We start from the raw sequence: 13,765 nt of genomic DNA, 5'->3' as shown, positions 1-13,765 counted from the left end.
ATTTTTGCGATTTAAAATCGTTAAAGAAATTTTCAGAAGGGATCCCTAATATGGGAGACAGGGTCAGTTATGGTGGCTCCTCAAAAAATTTCGTAGGTAGATACATATGTACGAATTTTAAAAAGACCCAGAATATATACTTTTCTGGATCTACGACCAATATATCGAGGTGTTAAAAAAGGATTGACAAAATCAAAACCCCTTATCTTTTTTTATGTTCGGTATAAAAATATATTTGCTATCGCGCTTTCTTGGTAAATAACATTTTGAATGTTGTTGTCTACATTATAAAGCGATCAGTCTAACATCCAAGTGGTGTCAAGAGAGAGAGCTTACTATCAACCCCTCAATATCCATCCTGGTATCATTTACAAGACGCAAATCTCTTAAACTAATTGAGCCAACACTAAACGGTTCAACAATTAAGTTTCCCGAAGAAGTTAATTATCTAGAGATCATTCTTGACAAGAACCTTAATTGGAATTCGCATATATCTAGTACTATTAATAAAGCCATCACAGCATTATGTGCCTGTCAAAAGCTGTTTGGTAGTACATGGGGTCTTAAGCCGAAAATGATTTTCTGGTTATTTGATACTATAATCAAGCCCATAATGACCTAAGCCTCTTTAGTTTTGAAGTGCAGATCAGCAATTCGCCTACCACGTATTGCCAACTTGAAAACTTGGGACTTGGTGGCACATATGAGTATACTCAAACCATTCATGAATGGCCCATACATTACAATTTCCGACTGTGGGTCACCAACTATGGTTTTTGATAGATCATTTGAGGTTATTATACCGAATAGGGCCCTAAGTCCCTATTGATCTAATACTGATCAAACTTGGTGACAAGAAAAAAAAAACTGATCAAGTTTGGTTCACAGATGGGTCCAAACAAATAAACGGCGAAACGGTAGCTGGTATTTGTGGCCCCAATTTCCAAAAGGCCACCCCCTTGGACACTATCCTTCTACTACTATTAACGGGATTACTTACTGGACATTGTAGTCTCAGATACCATCAATTCATTCTAGGCAACTCTTAGATGAAATTTCAGAACATATCTTATGTAACTGCCCAACATTAGGATCTCGCAGAGCTAAGATCTTGGGTGCTGACTTGCTAACCTCAAAAGACATGTTCAACCTCTTACCAACTAAACTAGTTACCTTCGTACGTGAATTAAAACTTGTGAACCAATGGGCTGCACAAAAAATCCATACTTCCATACCCTTCAATTCAATCTAATGTCTACATTATGAAGCCATAATTTGGACAGAACGTTGGTTTCATTTTGATGTTAGAAGAACTTGGAAATATTTAAAAAGTGGCCTTTTTATTCTTTTGACCCAGCTCACCAAATATTGCCCTTAGTACAAAAATTTTGAGAAATTGTATTTTAGAATGAACCAAGCTTTTATTTTCGCTAGCAACATCAGCATATTATTTAATCTCCATACAAACAGGGCTACCCTAATGCACATTAGAGTGTTCCGAGGAACAGTCTTTTTAGGAATCTTATGATTCCTAAAAAGACTGTATTTTAGAATGAACCAAGCTTTTATTTTCGCTAGCAACATCAGCATATTATTTAATCTCCATACAAACAGGGCTACCCTAATGTACATTAGGGTGTTCCGAGGAACAGTCTTTTTAGGAATCTTATGATTGAGAATACCTCTCAATCAATGCATATTAATTTACTGAGAGAAATATAAAAAAAATTGAAAGGGACCTCAGTTCCCTCCCAGCGTTTGAAAATCTTGATCTCAGCACAATATATAATAAAAAATTCAGGAATCTCTTCAAAATAGTTCTCAAAAAATTCCGTAATTTTTAGCTGATTATAGAAAAAAATAATACTAAAATTGTGTTGGAGTATTTTTGACCAACGGAATTTTTTCGAAAAGATTGCTGACAATCTTTTTAACATATTGTACTGAAATCAAGATTTTCAATCGATATAACATTGGACATTATGACATGTTACCAACAAACGTTGGTCTGGGGTAAGTGAGGATAATATCCTGACTTTATTATTCCCTTCGCTTCCATATTATTATTCTTTCCAGCATTTCATAAACAAGAGCTTCAAGAAGTAGTACAATTTGCATATTATAAGCATAAGTACAAAAATTGATGTTAGCGCTCTTTTGTTCTCTGCATTTATATTGAATTTTATGTTCAAAACTTTAAGTCTTGACACACTTCCATTTAAATTTGACATCTATGCGAACAAAATACTAAAACAATTACTCAACCTCCACACAGATATTCCCAGTTTTGTATAGAGTTAAGTTGTTATGTTAATGTGTAAAAGTTGTTCCCTTTATCTTGTTTTTTTTTTTCAGTATGAGAAAACAATTAAGGGAAAACATAGTAATATTTATTTAACCATGAAAAATGTTCTTAAAAATACATTAACAACAGAGAGGAGGAGAAATTTTCCTTTGAGTTGCCCTAACAAGTTCATGTTTTTTTCAACAACTTTAATTGATATTTTATTATTATTAAAAATACTTAAAAATTTAACCCAGCTACATTTACAGCTATAATAAAACTCAATACAAGGCCACACATAAACATTAACAACAACAACATCATCAGCAGCATTATCATCCTGTTTTGAACCCAAAGATTGCTGTCGCTTAGGAAATAAAAAATATATCGACACACATACAACCTAACTTAGATATAGGGTTCACTACACGCACAAACACTTACAATTTTATAAAAAAAAATATATGTGTTAAAGATTTGACTGCTAAAGGACAAAACACAAAGACACTTATATATACAATCACAGGTATTTCCTTTTGCTGTTTAACGTCAAGATGAAAAAACAACAAACTTCCTTATGGCTGGCTTTCTACAATATTTGTATGTATTTGCACGTGTTTTTTTATACTAAATTAAATTAAATAGACAAGAGTTTCAAAAAACAAGCTAAAACATAAAAAATCTAAAAATTATTCTGTTATGACATTAAAATTTAACAGAAAGCTTTTAAAGAATTGTACTACACAGCTTTAGGTTAATGTTAACAACAGTATAAGAGTATTTGCTATAACATTTTATTTTTCAAAATACATCACAATCTGGTATGTAGGTGTGTACTGGGGTAATACATTCTCTTCTATCTTATAGTATATCTATCTCTGCACATACACACGGTCAAGGCCAACCAAGGCCAAATGTAACTCATGTGGTGTGTGTGTATAGTATGTGTGTTGGTGTGAATGTATATTTTGGTTTGAATATGAACATGCAAAAAAGGATTCAATTAAAATTTAATAAAAAAAATTAAACTTCCTTGTTAAAGGTATTATAAATTTATGAAGTGAATTTTTAATATCATCATTTTTTTCATTGACATTAAACTAATTTACAGCTAAATAAATTATGGTCTAGCCAGTTGAATGCACAGTTTATATTAAAGTTATTTATGCTGAATTTCATTGTGATAATAGTGCTTATAAGTGAATTATGGACCTTTGTATAAGAGCTCACAGAAAACTATGTTGGATTCGTCCTTTGATCAAGATAAAGGTTGGTATAGAACACTTTGTTTAGGTTTTGCGAACATCAGTACAATTGCATAATACCCTTCCTAATCAAGCTGTATGTTGTTGTTGTTTTTAGTATACCCTACACCACTTTAGAGGGGAAGGTATATTGGGTTTGTGCTGATGTTTGTAACGAACAATAATATTGGTCCTATACATACCTCAAAGTATACCAATCGGCTTAGAATCATTTTCTGAGCCGATTAATCTATGTCCGTCCGTCTGTCCGTCTGTCTGTCTGTCTGTCTGTCTGTCTGTCTGTCTGTCTGTCTGTCTGTCTATCTGTCTGTCTGTCTGTCTGTCTGCTGTCTGTTTGTCTGTCCGTCTGTCTGTCTGTCTGTCCGTCCATGTAAGCCTTGTAATCAAACTACAGGTCGCATTTTTGAAGATAATTCAATGAAATTTGGTACATGATCGTCTATTGTCTCAGTGACGAAGCCTATTGAAAATGGTTATGATCGGTCCATTATTTCACCTAGCCCCCATATAACTGAACCCCCGAAAAGGGCTTGTAAGACATGTAATCAAAGTACAGGTCGCCATTTTGAAGATAATTCAATGAAATTTTGCACATAATCTTCTATTATACCAGAAAAGAATCCTATTGAAAATGGGTAACATCGGTCCAATATTTGATTTAGCGCCCATACAACTGAACCCCCGAGTAGGGCTTTTAAGTTCATAATTATGTTCAATGTACTCGTAGCTCGACAAAAAGCTGCAAAACCAAGTTCTATACTAGCCTTCATGACCCTGATGAATTTTTTTGATGATAGGGCCTCGTTTGACCCCTGCCCCTATACAAAGAACCCTTCGAAATATGACTTAAATGTACACAATTTTATTCAACAATAAATGGCTAAAGTATATCTGAGGCAATGTACTATTCAACTTAAATGCTTTATTATGAAAACTAAATCACATTTTATTGTTATAACTGGTGCAGGGTATTATATGGTCGGCCTCGCCCGACTATAATTTCTTACTTGTTTATTACTATCCCACTGTATAATGCTCTGTGGGAGTTAATAAATGATTTATTCTAAAAAAAATTTAAATTTATCCAAATCTTTAGATTTCTATACTAAATTGACCCTTGGCCCATAGTGTAACTTCCGTGACTGTCAAATCCAACACCTCCACTTACACTAAATTCATTTCTTTTCTAATACAATTCTTAATGATATTGACACAAATTCATTTGCCTTTACAACTATAACAGGAAACTGTAAATCCAGATTAACTGTCTCCAACAGCTACATTTTCATTTACATTATAACATCGCTACACAATACAGACATATAAATGTCCCATGTTTGCTATTTTATTAAAATAACAACAAAAACACAAACATTAAGTATTGCAATCAATGGACGTTAATGAAGATTTAAATCGATAATAAATACGAATTTGTTAGAAGGTGTAAAATAATCTTTGTCTATCATCAGTTGGTCGTTCACATTAGACTAGAAAAACTGCAAAATGTAAGCAACAACCTTGACCATGGATATTGATTTTATTCCATTTCATTTCATGTTATTTTTTTCCTAATACTTTGTGTATTTAATTTAAATATTTGTTTAAATAGTGGCCAAATATATGTGAAGATAGAGCAAAATATAGGGTGTCCCTATAATAATATTTTTAAGAATTAAAATTAAAACGAATGTAATTTTTTACAATTAAAATTGTTGTGTTTTGTCAAAGAAAAGTCCTTGGAAAATTATATTTTTTTTTTAAATCAAATTATTAATTATTTCTTCATTAAGGGAAGCCCTTTATAGCCATTCATTATAAACCACAATTTTACACTGCTTATGAAAGAAAAGCATTACATTTGACTTTGCCAAATCTTTGTGTTCCTTATATGTATCTAATATATTTTTATATAAATAGCTTTGAATACATACATACAATACATATGTATGTCATATTTCACTTTTGAAGTTTCATAATCAAATTATGCCTGTTATGACTTTTAGTAGAATTAAATAAATTAAATATGTATGTATGCATCTACCTCTTTCATTATTGATGTTGTCATAAAAAGGACCAACATATTTTTTATCCTAAATAAATAATGATATACATATTTCATTAAATATTATTAAACGCCCAAATAATTCTTTATACTTTTTATGTTGAAAAAATAAGTTTATATATTTAATCAGTTAGGAATGATAAGTATGTGTATTAGGGATATATATTATTTTGGAAAATCTACTTTTCTAAGGTATTTCTATTGTCTAAAAACTGTTAGTTTTCTATAATTTTTGTTGAATTTATACATTCTAATAATATAAATGTTGTAGTAGTTACGAGTACGAATTAATATTGGTTATTACCCTAATGTGTATGTATTAGTAGAATATTTAAGAAATATGTATGTAAATAATAAATACAAGTTGATTATGGTCTTAAAGCCCTTTGTAAATTATACCTATTTAGACACACATATATAAATAGATTAAAAGAGATAAAACTTTTAGTGTAACGTACTTACAAATATATAAATCATGCATGTTTGGTGAAAGTTTAAAAGGCTTTTGACAAAGTTTTTAATTTAATTATGAATACCTTAAGCTTATTAGCCTTATAAACGACAGAACGTAGTACTGACCACTTTTTGTGGGACTTTAAGGGTGCATCGGTTTCTTAAAGTGTGGACTGAGGATACCTATGTTGTAATATGGAAATTCCTTTTAGTCCTTATAAGCCACGGCATGAATATTGGCTAGGTAGTTTCCTGCGGCATGGAGAGAGGCCTTAGTGTTTTCTAATCACAAGCCATGATTCTGGATGTGGTAAAAACTATAGGCTAAACTCCTTAATGCCAGCATTTGCTACACTGCTTCAATATTTTCTCCTTCATTTAAGTATCAACAATATGGACGTACAGAACAACATTAAATTCGGACTCAGAAGTGGCTATCCTACTTCTCATGCTTTGATGGTAGTAGCGGATTGTGTATCAAAAGGTTTCAATAAGATGTATGTGGCAGGATGGGATACTGTCACCAAGACTGTAATGATTTGGGTTTGGTGATTGTCGAACGATAGACAGTTTTCCGAAAGACCATTTATTTACGGTCAGAAGGGAGGAGGTCTTACTACATGAGGGCTCTAGTAATGCCCAATGGTTAGATATCGGACTCTGATTGACTGTCTTGGAATACTTAGTTAAGTGGATAATGAATTAGAATAAGTTTATGCAAGAAAGTAAAGGTGATGTTCAAGAGTAGACGCACAGAGGGAAGAAAACCGGTAGATAAGTACCGAAATTGATAATAATCCGTTGTCAACCGTGAGCTTACCACGTTTGTTAACATTTAGACAACGGATGTGTATAAAATTTAAATAACACCCAGTTATCATTTTGAACACAATAGTGGTTGTCATTTTGACAACGTATCGTTGTCACTGCAACTACTCATTGTTGTCATTTCGGCAATGCATCGTTGTGATTTCGACAACGAATCGTTGTCATTTCGACAATGCAACGTTTTGTTTGACAACATAGCGTTGTCATTTTGGTTTGGATTATTATTTTTTTGTTGATTTGATAACGTTGTTTATTTTTTATATTTTTATTGTTGGTTTGACAACTATCCATATATATGTACTTTGACAACGGATGTTATTCAAAAATTATAAACACTTTGGTGTCAATTTGGTACCAGGCGTGTATAATTTTAAAATTATTTTTTTCTCTCTGTGCGCAAATACATTCATACATACATGTGTATATCCCAATAGCCAGACCATTACAGTGGACATGATATGCAAGACTCAGTTTTATTGAAATGAGTACCAATACCCAGCAGCTCGACAAAGAGTCAATTCAACCGAACAAGACAGTGATTTCCACTAACATCTAACCACCTGCTTGGCTCTAATTCGTCTTTCGTCATGGATGTACTCTTTGTAAACTAGGGTAAAGATAATCGTCGCTTTAGTATCCCCTTTGTAAGCAAGAGAGTGAATACTTAAAAAACAAACTTCAGCCTTTTGTCTCATCGTAATCTATGGAGTGACGATTTACTTCCTCGCAGGACAAGCACGTGGTAACCGTAAATGGTAGATTAAATAGGTAGTTCGGGACTGTCCGATCGAACTGCTGGGTATTCCAACTAAAGTTAGTATGAAACATATTACAATGTCACAAATCTTAACATGAATCTAAACAAAAATTTAATTGTTTATTTTGGAATTTTTTTTCTACAATATTGTAATTATTCCACTTATTTTATAAGCAAATAAAAACAAATGAATGAATAAATAAATTCAACGACAAGAATAGCAACAAAAAAATCATTAAGTAATCATAAATTCCCTGAAGCAATATACATATATTTATTGTATTAACTGTTATTAAAATATCAATTTCATCATACCACTTACATAAAAAATTAATGAATAAATAATAAAATATTATAAAAATGAAAGTGTATAGAAAAAAAATCTTTTTAAATTAGACTGGCTTCAAAGGAGAGGGAAATTTTATGTTATTTAATCTAGAAAAAAGAGCGAAAATGTGGGGTGTTTTGAAAAGATTGTAGCTTATAACAGTTAAAGGAACCAGCCTAATACACATGATTGTTTTTTTAATAATTTTACTTTAATACGTTTTTTTAAATAATTTATACTACTTACCTTTTTAGTATTAAAACTAAGAAATGATAATTTTCGAACATTATCGTTCGATGATCCTTGGCCGCTAAAACTCATTTTGAGATTTTCTTACTCCACTTTACTTCTTTCGTATGTGTTAGCACTTTTAAGTACACAAATTTGTATATGTATATTTTAAGGACCAGGTTGTTTAAGCCTATGGTCCTATAATTTGCATAAGTTTCTTATAGACGTCTTTGAAAAATCTCGACATTAATATAATCCTTTTGAATTTTTATTACTTATACAAAAGAAACTGTAAGTAGAAAACAAACAAAAGAAAAAAAATATAAATAAATTAAATTGTACATAAACATTAATAAAGAATTAATAAGAATATTTATGAATACAAAAACAAATATTCCTTTCGCTTTAGATAAAAACAAATAATAAAAGACTTAAAATAAATTGCGCCTCATTGTTCAATTAAAGTCACGCATTACTTATATCACGCAACCTATAATAATCAACATCATCATCAACATCAACATTACCACCATCACCATCACAATGATCATCATCAGTTTGTTATTAATAAAAGCACGCGACTTTTCTTATGTGATCAATTAAGCATCATGATGGGTCTGCGATCACATCGCAGTGATGTGATCATCATTAACACCATTCCAACATACAACAAATAGAATTCATTCATTCATACTTTAGGAAAATCACACAAAATTTTATTTTCTTTTTTTTAATAGTCTCAAATAAAAACCGAATTGAATTCAATTAAATTTATTGACAGTGTGTTAATAAATTATAAATTTTTATTGTTTACAGTAATAAACTATAAACAAATATTCACACACACACATACAAACACATAAATAGTGAAGCTATGAAACTATTTGTTTTCCTCTTTTATACTATATTATATTCTAATCAAAATGTACGTCATTTGATCATTAAAAAAGTATAAAAACACACATTTTTCTCAATTTAGAAAATTGATATTTTTTTTATAAAAAACCAACAAATTTGTACTTTAAAATGTTTTAGTCATGCATTCAACTGTTAACACGAGAGTTTCTCGAGACTTTCATTTCATTTCTTGTTTAATAATTGGAGATTTATTACTTTAAATGGAATTTTTACTTTCGTAGTCTAAATTGTATTTGGTGACTTAATGACTACTGTTTGAAATAGATCAAAGTTATGCGGAAAAGAATTTGATGATCAGACAATTGGAAATTAATAAAAAAAAAACAAAATTTTTAGCCTACAAATGTTTCTCATAGTAAGGAACCAGCATTATGTCATTTGGTAAAACTCAATGAAGTGCTTTATATTTGATTATGCTTAATCTATAAATTCCCCACTAAAAAAAGTGATAATTTTACAACCAAGATTTTTATATTTGGATATGATGAAATAATTTGGAGAACAAAGTTGGTCACACTCATGCAGTTATTAATAATTTTTTATGGTTTTGGAATGTTGTTATATGTAGGTATATGTATGTCAATTATGGACCGATCCTCTCGGAATTTAGAGTCAACATCTCAATACTATACATAATTGCTAGTTGAATGCTCGCGATGTTTTTAAAATGTTCCATCAATCTGTAATATTTTTGCTTTAGAAAAAGTACCAAAATGTACCAATAGTTTTTTAGTTTAAATTAATCACATTCCTTTGATTATCTAAAGCTTCCAGAAAAATGTTGTTGATTTAAAACAAGTGAAAGAGTAAAGTCGAACATGACCGGCTACATAATATACTACATCAGTTATTAGTATATATAATAATAACTTAAGGCGTTATTTTTTATAATAAAGCTTTTATGTTGAACTTTAACTTAAAAGGTAGGAAAGTATAGTCGGGCCAACGATACCGCTGGTTCTGAGAACCAAAAAGACTCCCAGTCTACCACAGGTCTAATGGGTGATCTTCTTGGTAATCTGAAGATAGCGGAGGATAGAGACAGTTCGCAGGATTCCGAAAATCCTGCAGTGATGAGGATACGGTATCGGCTGCACTGGAGACCGGAAACTCTACCATCTGGCTCCATAGCTGCTATATGGCGCATGACCACGTCGACCAACCACCAAATGGCATGGTCACGTTCCTGCGATATTTGGCGCTGATGCAAATGCTCACCACAGCGTCTGGGGTAGTTCAGACATCAACAGTAGAGGTATTTTTACAAAGGGATCAACATGTAAAGCCGAAATCAGCTACCTGTGACAACCTAAGCATAGTCGGGCAAGGCCGACCATATGATACCCTACACCATGAGTACATTTTAAAAATTATTTGTTTTTATTCATAAATAAACTTTTAAGTTGTATTTAACCTTAATTCCGATGTATTTAAGGAATTTATAAAAAAATAATTTTATAAAAGAACTTTTATAAGGAGTTAGGGTCAAACATAGGCCGATCCTCCTAAAATTGTGAGGAGGGATATGCTTATATATAAATATATTTCATTGCGATACGCACAAGGTTTACATGGACAACCAGTCAGCCGGACAGATGGACGGACGGACATGTCTTAATCGACTAAAATTCTGAGTCGATCCGTATACTTTAAGGTGTAGTACCAATATTTTTGTATGTTACTAACATCAGCACGAACGCATAATACTCTCCCCACTATAGTGGTGTAGTGTACATATTAAAATGACTTTTTTAAAACACGTATACTAGTATAATTGAATTATCTTTGTTCAAGACATTTTTTGTAGAGACTTTGTTTGGTCAAATGAAGCCCATAACACAATTGCGAGTGAGCCCACAAGCCCAATTCTGGGGGTTGTATGAGGGATAGGTTAAATAGTAAACAAATTTCAAACAATTTCAATTGGCTTGCACGAAAAGAAATACCCTGGAAAAATTTTACTTACCAGGTAACTGGAAAGTAATGTAGGAGCTAAGTAAACTCTACTTACTATTGGGGTAATTTACTACTTATTTCAGTTAGACGAGGTTCGTGAAATATTTGTCTTTTTGAAAGAAATAACTGGTATCCAGGAGGGCTCGAACACGAATCTTTTATATGTTAAACGGGCGCAATATACAGCTAAACGAAATAATGTGGTTAATAACGATTACTCATTGCCATGTAATGTATGAAATAACTAATAACGTTACCAAAAATTTCAGATTTTTTGCAGGTAATTATGCCAAATTTCATCAAATTATCTTAAAAATAGTTTCATGTATTTTTTAAACAACGTTTATATCAGTACACGTTGGTCGAATAGAACTTGGTAAATCGATTCAGAGAATGATTCTGAATCGATCAAAGATGAGTGTATCACGTTACAAACACCAACATAAACAAAAAAATAATTTGAGGATTTTCGTTTCGAGCCAAACTTTAACGTAAAAACATATAGTTAGTCAAGAAGCTATCTACCACGTTCGCTTACAAATAAGCAGTTGAGTAGTTAAATCCGAATAAATACTTGTACCACTATCGGGCTTGTTGTTCACTCCTTTAACAGAGTTTTTGGTGGGAATAAAACTCACGACCTCCCAACTGACTGACTAGCACACTCTTTGTTGTGTCAAGTATACGAAAATCTTATGTGAAGTAGTCATTAAAAACTAAGTTGTTGAGTAAGTACAAGTCATTACCATGTACTTGCAGGGTGTGTTACCCAGCAACTTCAATAACTCGCAATACCAAACTTCCTGTTGTAGATTGTTGAAAATTTAAATGTTTTTCATAAAGTTGATGTTTTTTTGCCCATAAACTTTACTGACATTAAGACATTTAATGTCAAGGGAAATTCTTTTAGGGCCCATTATATTATATGGACTTAAATCTCAAATTACAAATACACTCCCACAAAGAATTTGTTCTTAGGTATGTGCACATACATGTATATTTGATGTTATAACTTTCAAATGCGTCTGAGTAAGATTAATGAATATATGAGGGCAAAAATGTGTAAAAATTATATTGAAATACATAAAATTATAAATAGTAGGTTAAAAAAATCTGGGTAGTACAGATTTTCTTTAAATTTTATTGCAGTAATATTTTCACAATATTTATTATAGCATAACAGAAAGTATTACAATTAAATGATACTTAACTCGGGAAACATGTGTAATTAATTCTTATCATAAATAGAGCAAATACAATGTTTAAAAGACCATATTTTGGTAGAACAGCTTATATGTATAATATAAGCTAAAAATGCTAATTGTTGGAATCAGGATCAATTGAAGTTGAATTTGAATTAATATCACTTAAATCAGCCCGCTTATCAAATCTTCTGATTTGTGAAACAATTTATTTAAAATTTATTTTTGATTTTGACTTAAAACTTGTTCTTAACTGCAAACATATGCAAAAACTAATTTATCTCATTAACGAAAAAATACTAGAAAATAAATAGAAACTAATAAATTGATCTAATGCTATTGCAGTTATTCATTTTGTCCTCCAAAGTACAAAATTTATTAAGTTTAAATTTAAACAAATTATCAACGTGACAAGTTTTTTGAATAGTAAAAGTCGTGACACCACATCAGAAAATTATAAGTTTTCACCATCTAACATTTCTAATTTTAATACATAAGATGTCAATCAGTTTGGCTGGCTGTAGAAAATAATGTGGGTAGAATTTTGCACACACAAAAAAAATCCTTAAAATAGATTAAGGATAAGCGCAGCACGTACAAACGCTTGATGTCGCACATGTTTTTGTTTTTGCAAACTCATGCATAAATATCCTTGAGATAAAAATACTAAGGACAATAGTAATAAGTCAATGATTCTTTTAGGGTACAAGGTGTTAAAAATAAATACATATATTTTTTTAAATTTTAAAAATTTGTATAATTTTTTTCCATAAATTATATTTCATCTTGTTATTAGAAATATGTAAAACCTACCCATTATGTCGCAGTAATAACAATAAAATATTCACTTTTTTATTATAGTTTTATTTAGTATAGCTCCGTTACATTCGTTGTTAAATGCTTTATTAAAACTGTTGTAAACAATAATAAATTTTAATACATACATGTACCATGTTTAACTTTAACACATACTCATACTAGACACAATTTATTGATTTTTTTCTAACACTAAAAAAATACTTTTTTATATCCTTTTATTAGATTTTATGCATATGTATTCCTTTTGTTAAATTTTATTATTTCGTTTTAATAATTACTTTTTTTTTCAAAATTTTTCTGTTATTCTTAATTAAATATTTATACAATAATAAAACAGCCAATACATCTATGCTGTCACAACTAGCGGTAAATAAAAATAGTCAACAAACGGAAGTAGTGAAGGATACCGGCAAACAACTACACACACATAAACCGTAACGGAGGAAAAAAAAAAAAGAGAACTAAAATATTGATTATAACACGACGAACGACAAAATCAATATGAACTTGTTGCTAAAGAAAACACATTGATTTATGCACCCCCGAATAATATTGAATTATTGTTGTTATTGTAATATAAACAACAACAGCGGCAGCAGCAACAAAACAATAAACAAACATACTCACGAACAGCCAGACAACTCACGAGAAATAATTCTCTT

General features: G+C 30.9%; 1 protein-coding gene across 6 annotated transcripts in view; it reads right to left on the bottom strand.

The window, feature by feature from the left end:
• The window catches only part of LOC119602645 (band 3 anion transport protein), an 80,343-nt gene that overhangs the window by 35,993 nt on the left and 30,585 nt on the right, over window positions 1-13,765 (bottom strand). For 5 of the 6 annotated variants that reach the window (XM_037954267.1, XM_037954271.1, XM_037954268.1 and 2 more), the window contains one exon: window positions 8,224-8,497. In XM_037954267.1, the coding sequence (XP_037810195.1) occupies window positions 8,224-8,298 (75 nt within the window). In that variant the 5' untranslated portion in view covers window positions 8,299-8,497. Of the gene's footprint in view, window positions 1-8,223; window positions 8,498-13,097; window positions 13,115-13,765 lie in introns of those variants that run through there. The other variant, XM_037954266.1, reaches the window with a different exon arrangement.

The sequence above is a fragment of the Lucilia sericata genome, unplaced genomic scaffold, assembly GCF_015586225.1.
Source record: "Lucilia sericata isolate MDLA Ls3-8-SP2 unplaced genomic scaffold, ASM1558622v1 Contig000246F_arrow, whole genome shotgun sequence".
NCBI lineage: Eukaryota > Metazoa > Arthropoda > Insecta > Diptera > Calliphoridae > Lucilia > Lucilia sericata.
Note: the sequence above shows the minus strand (reverse complement) of the source record. Positions and strands in the feature narration are given on the sequence as shown.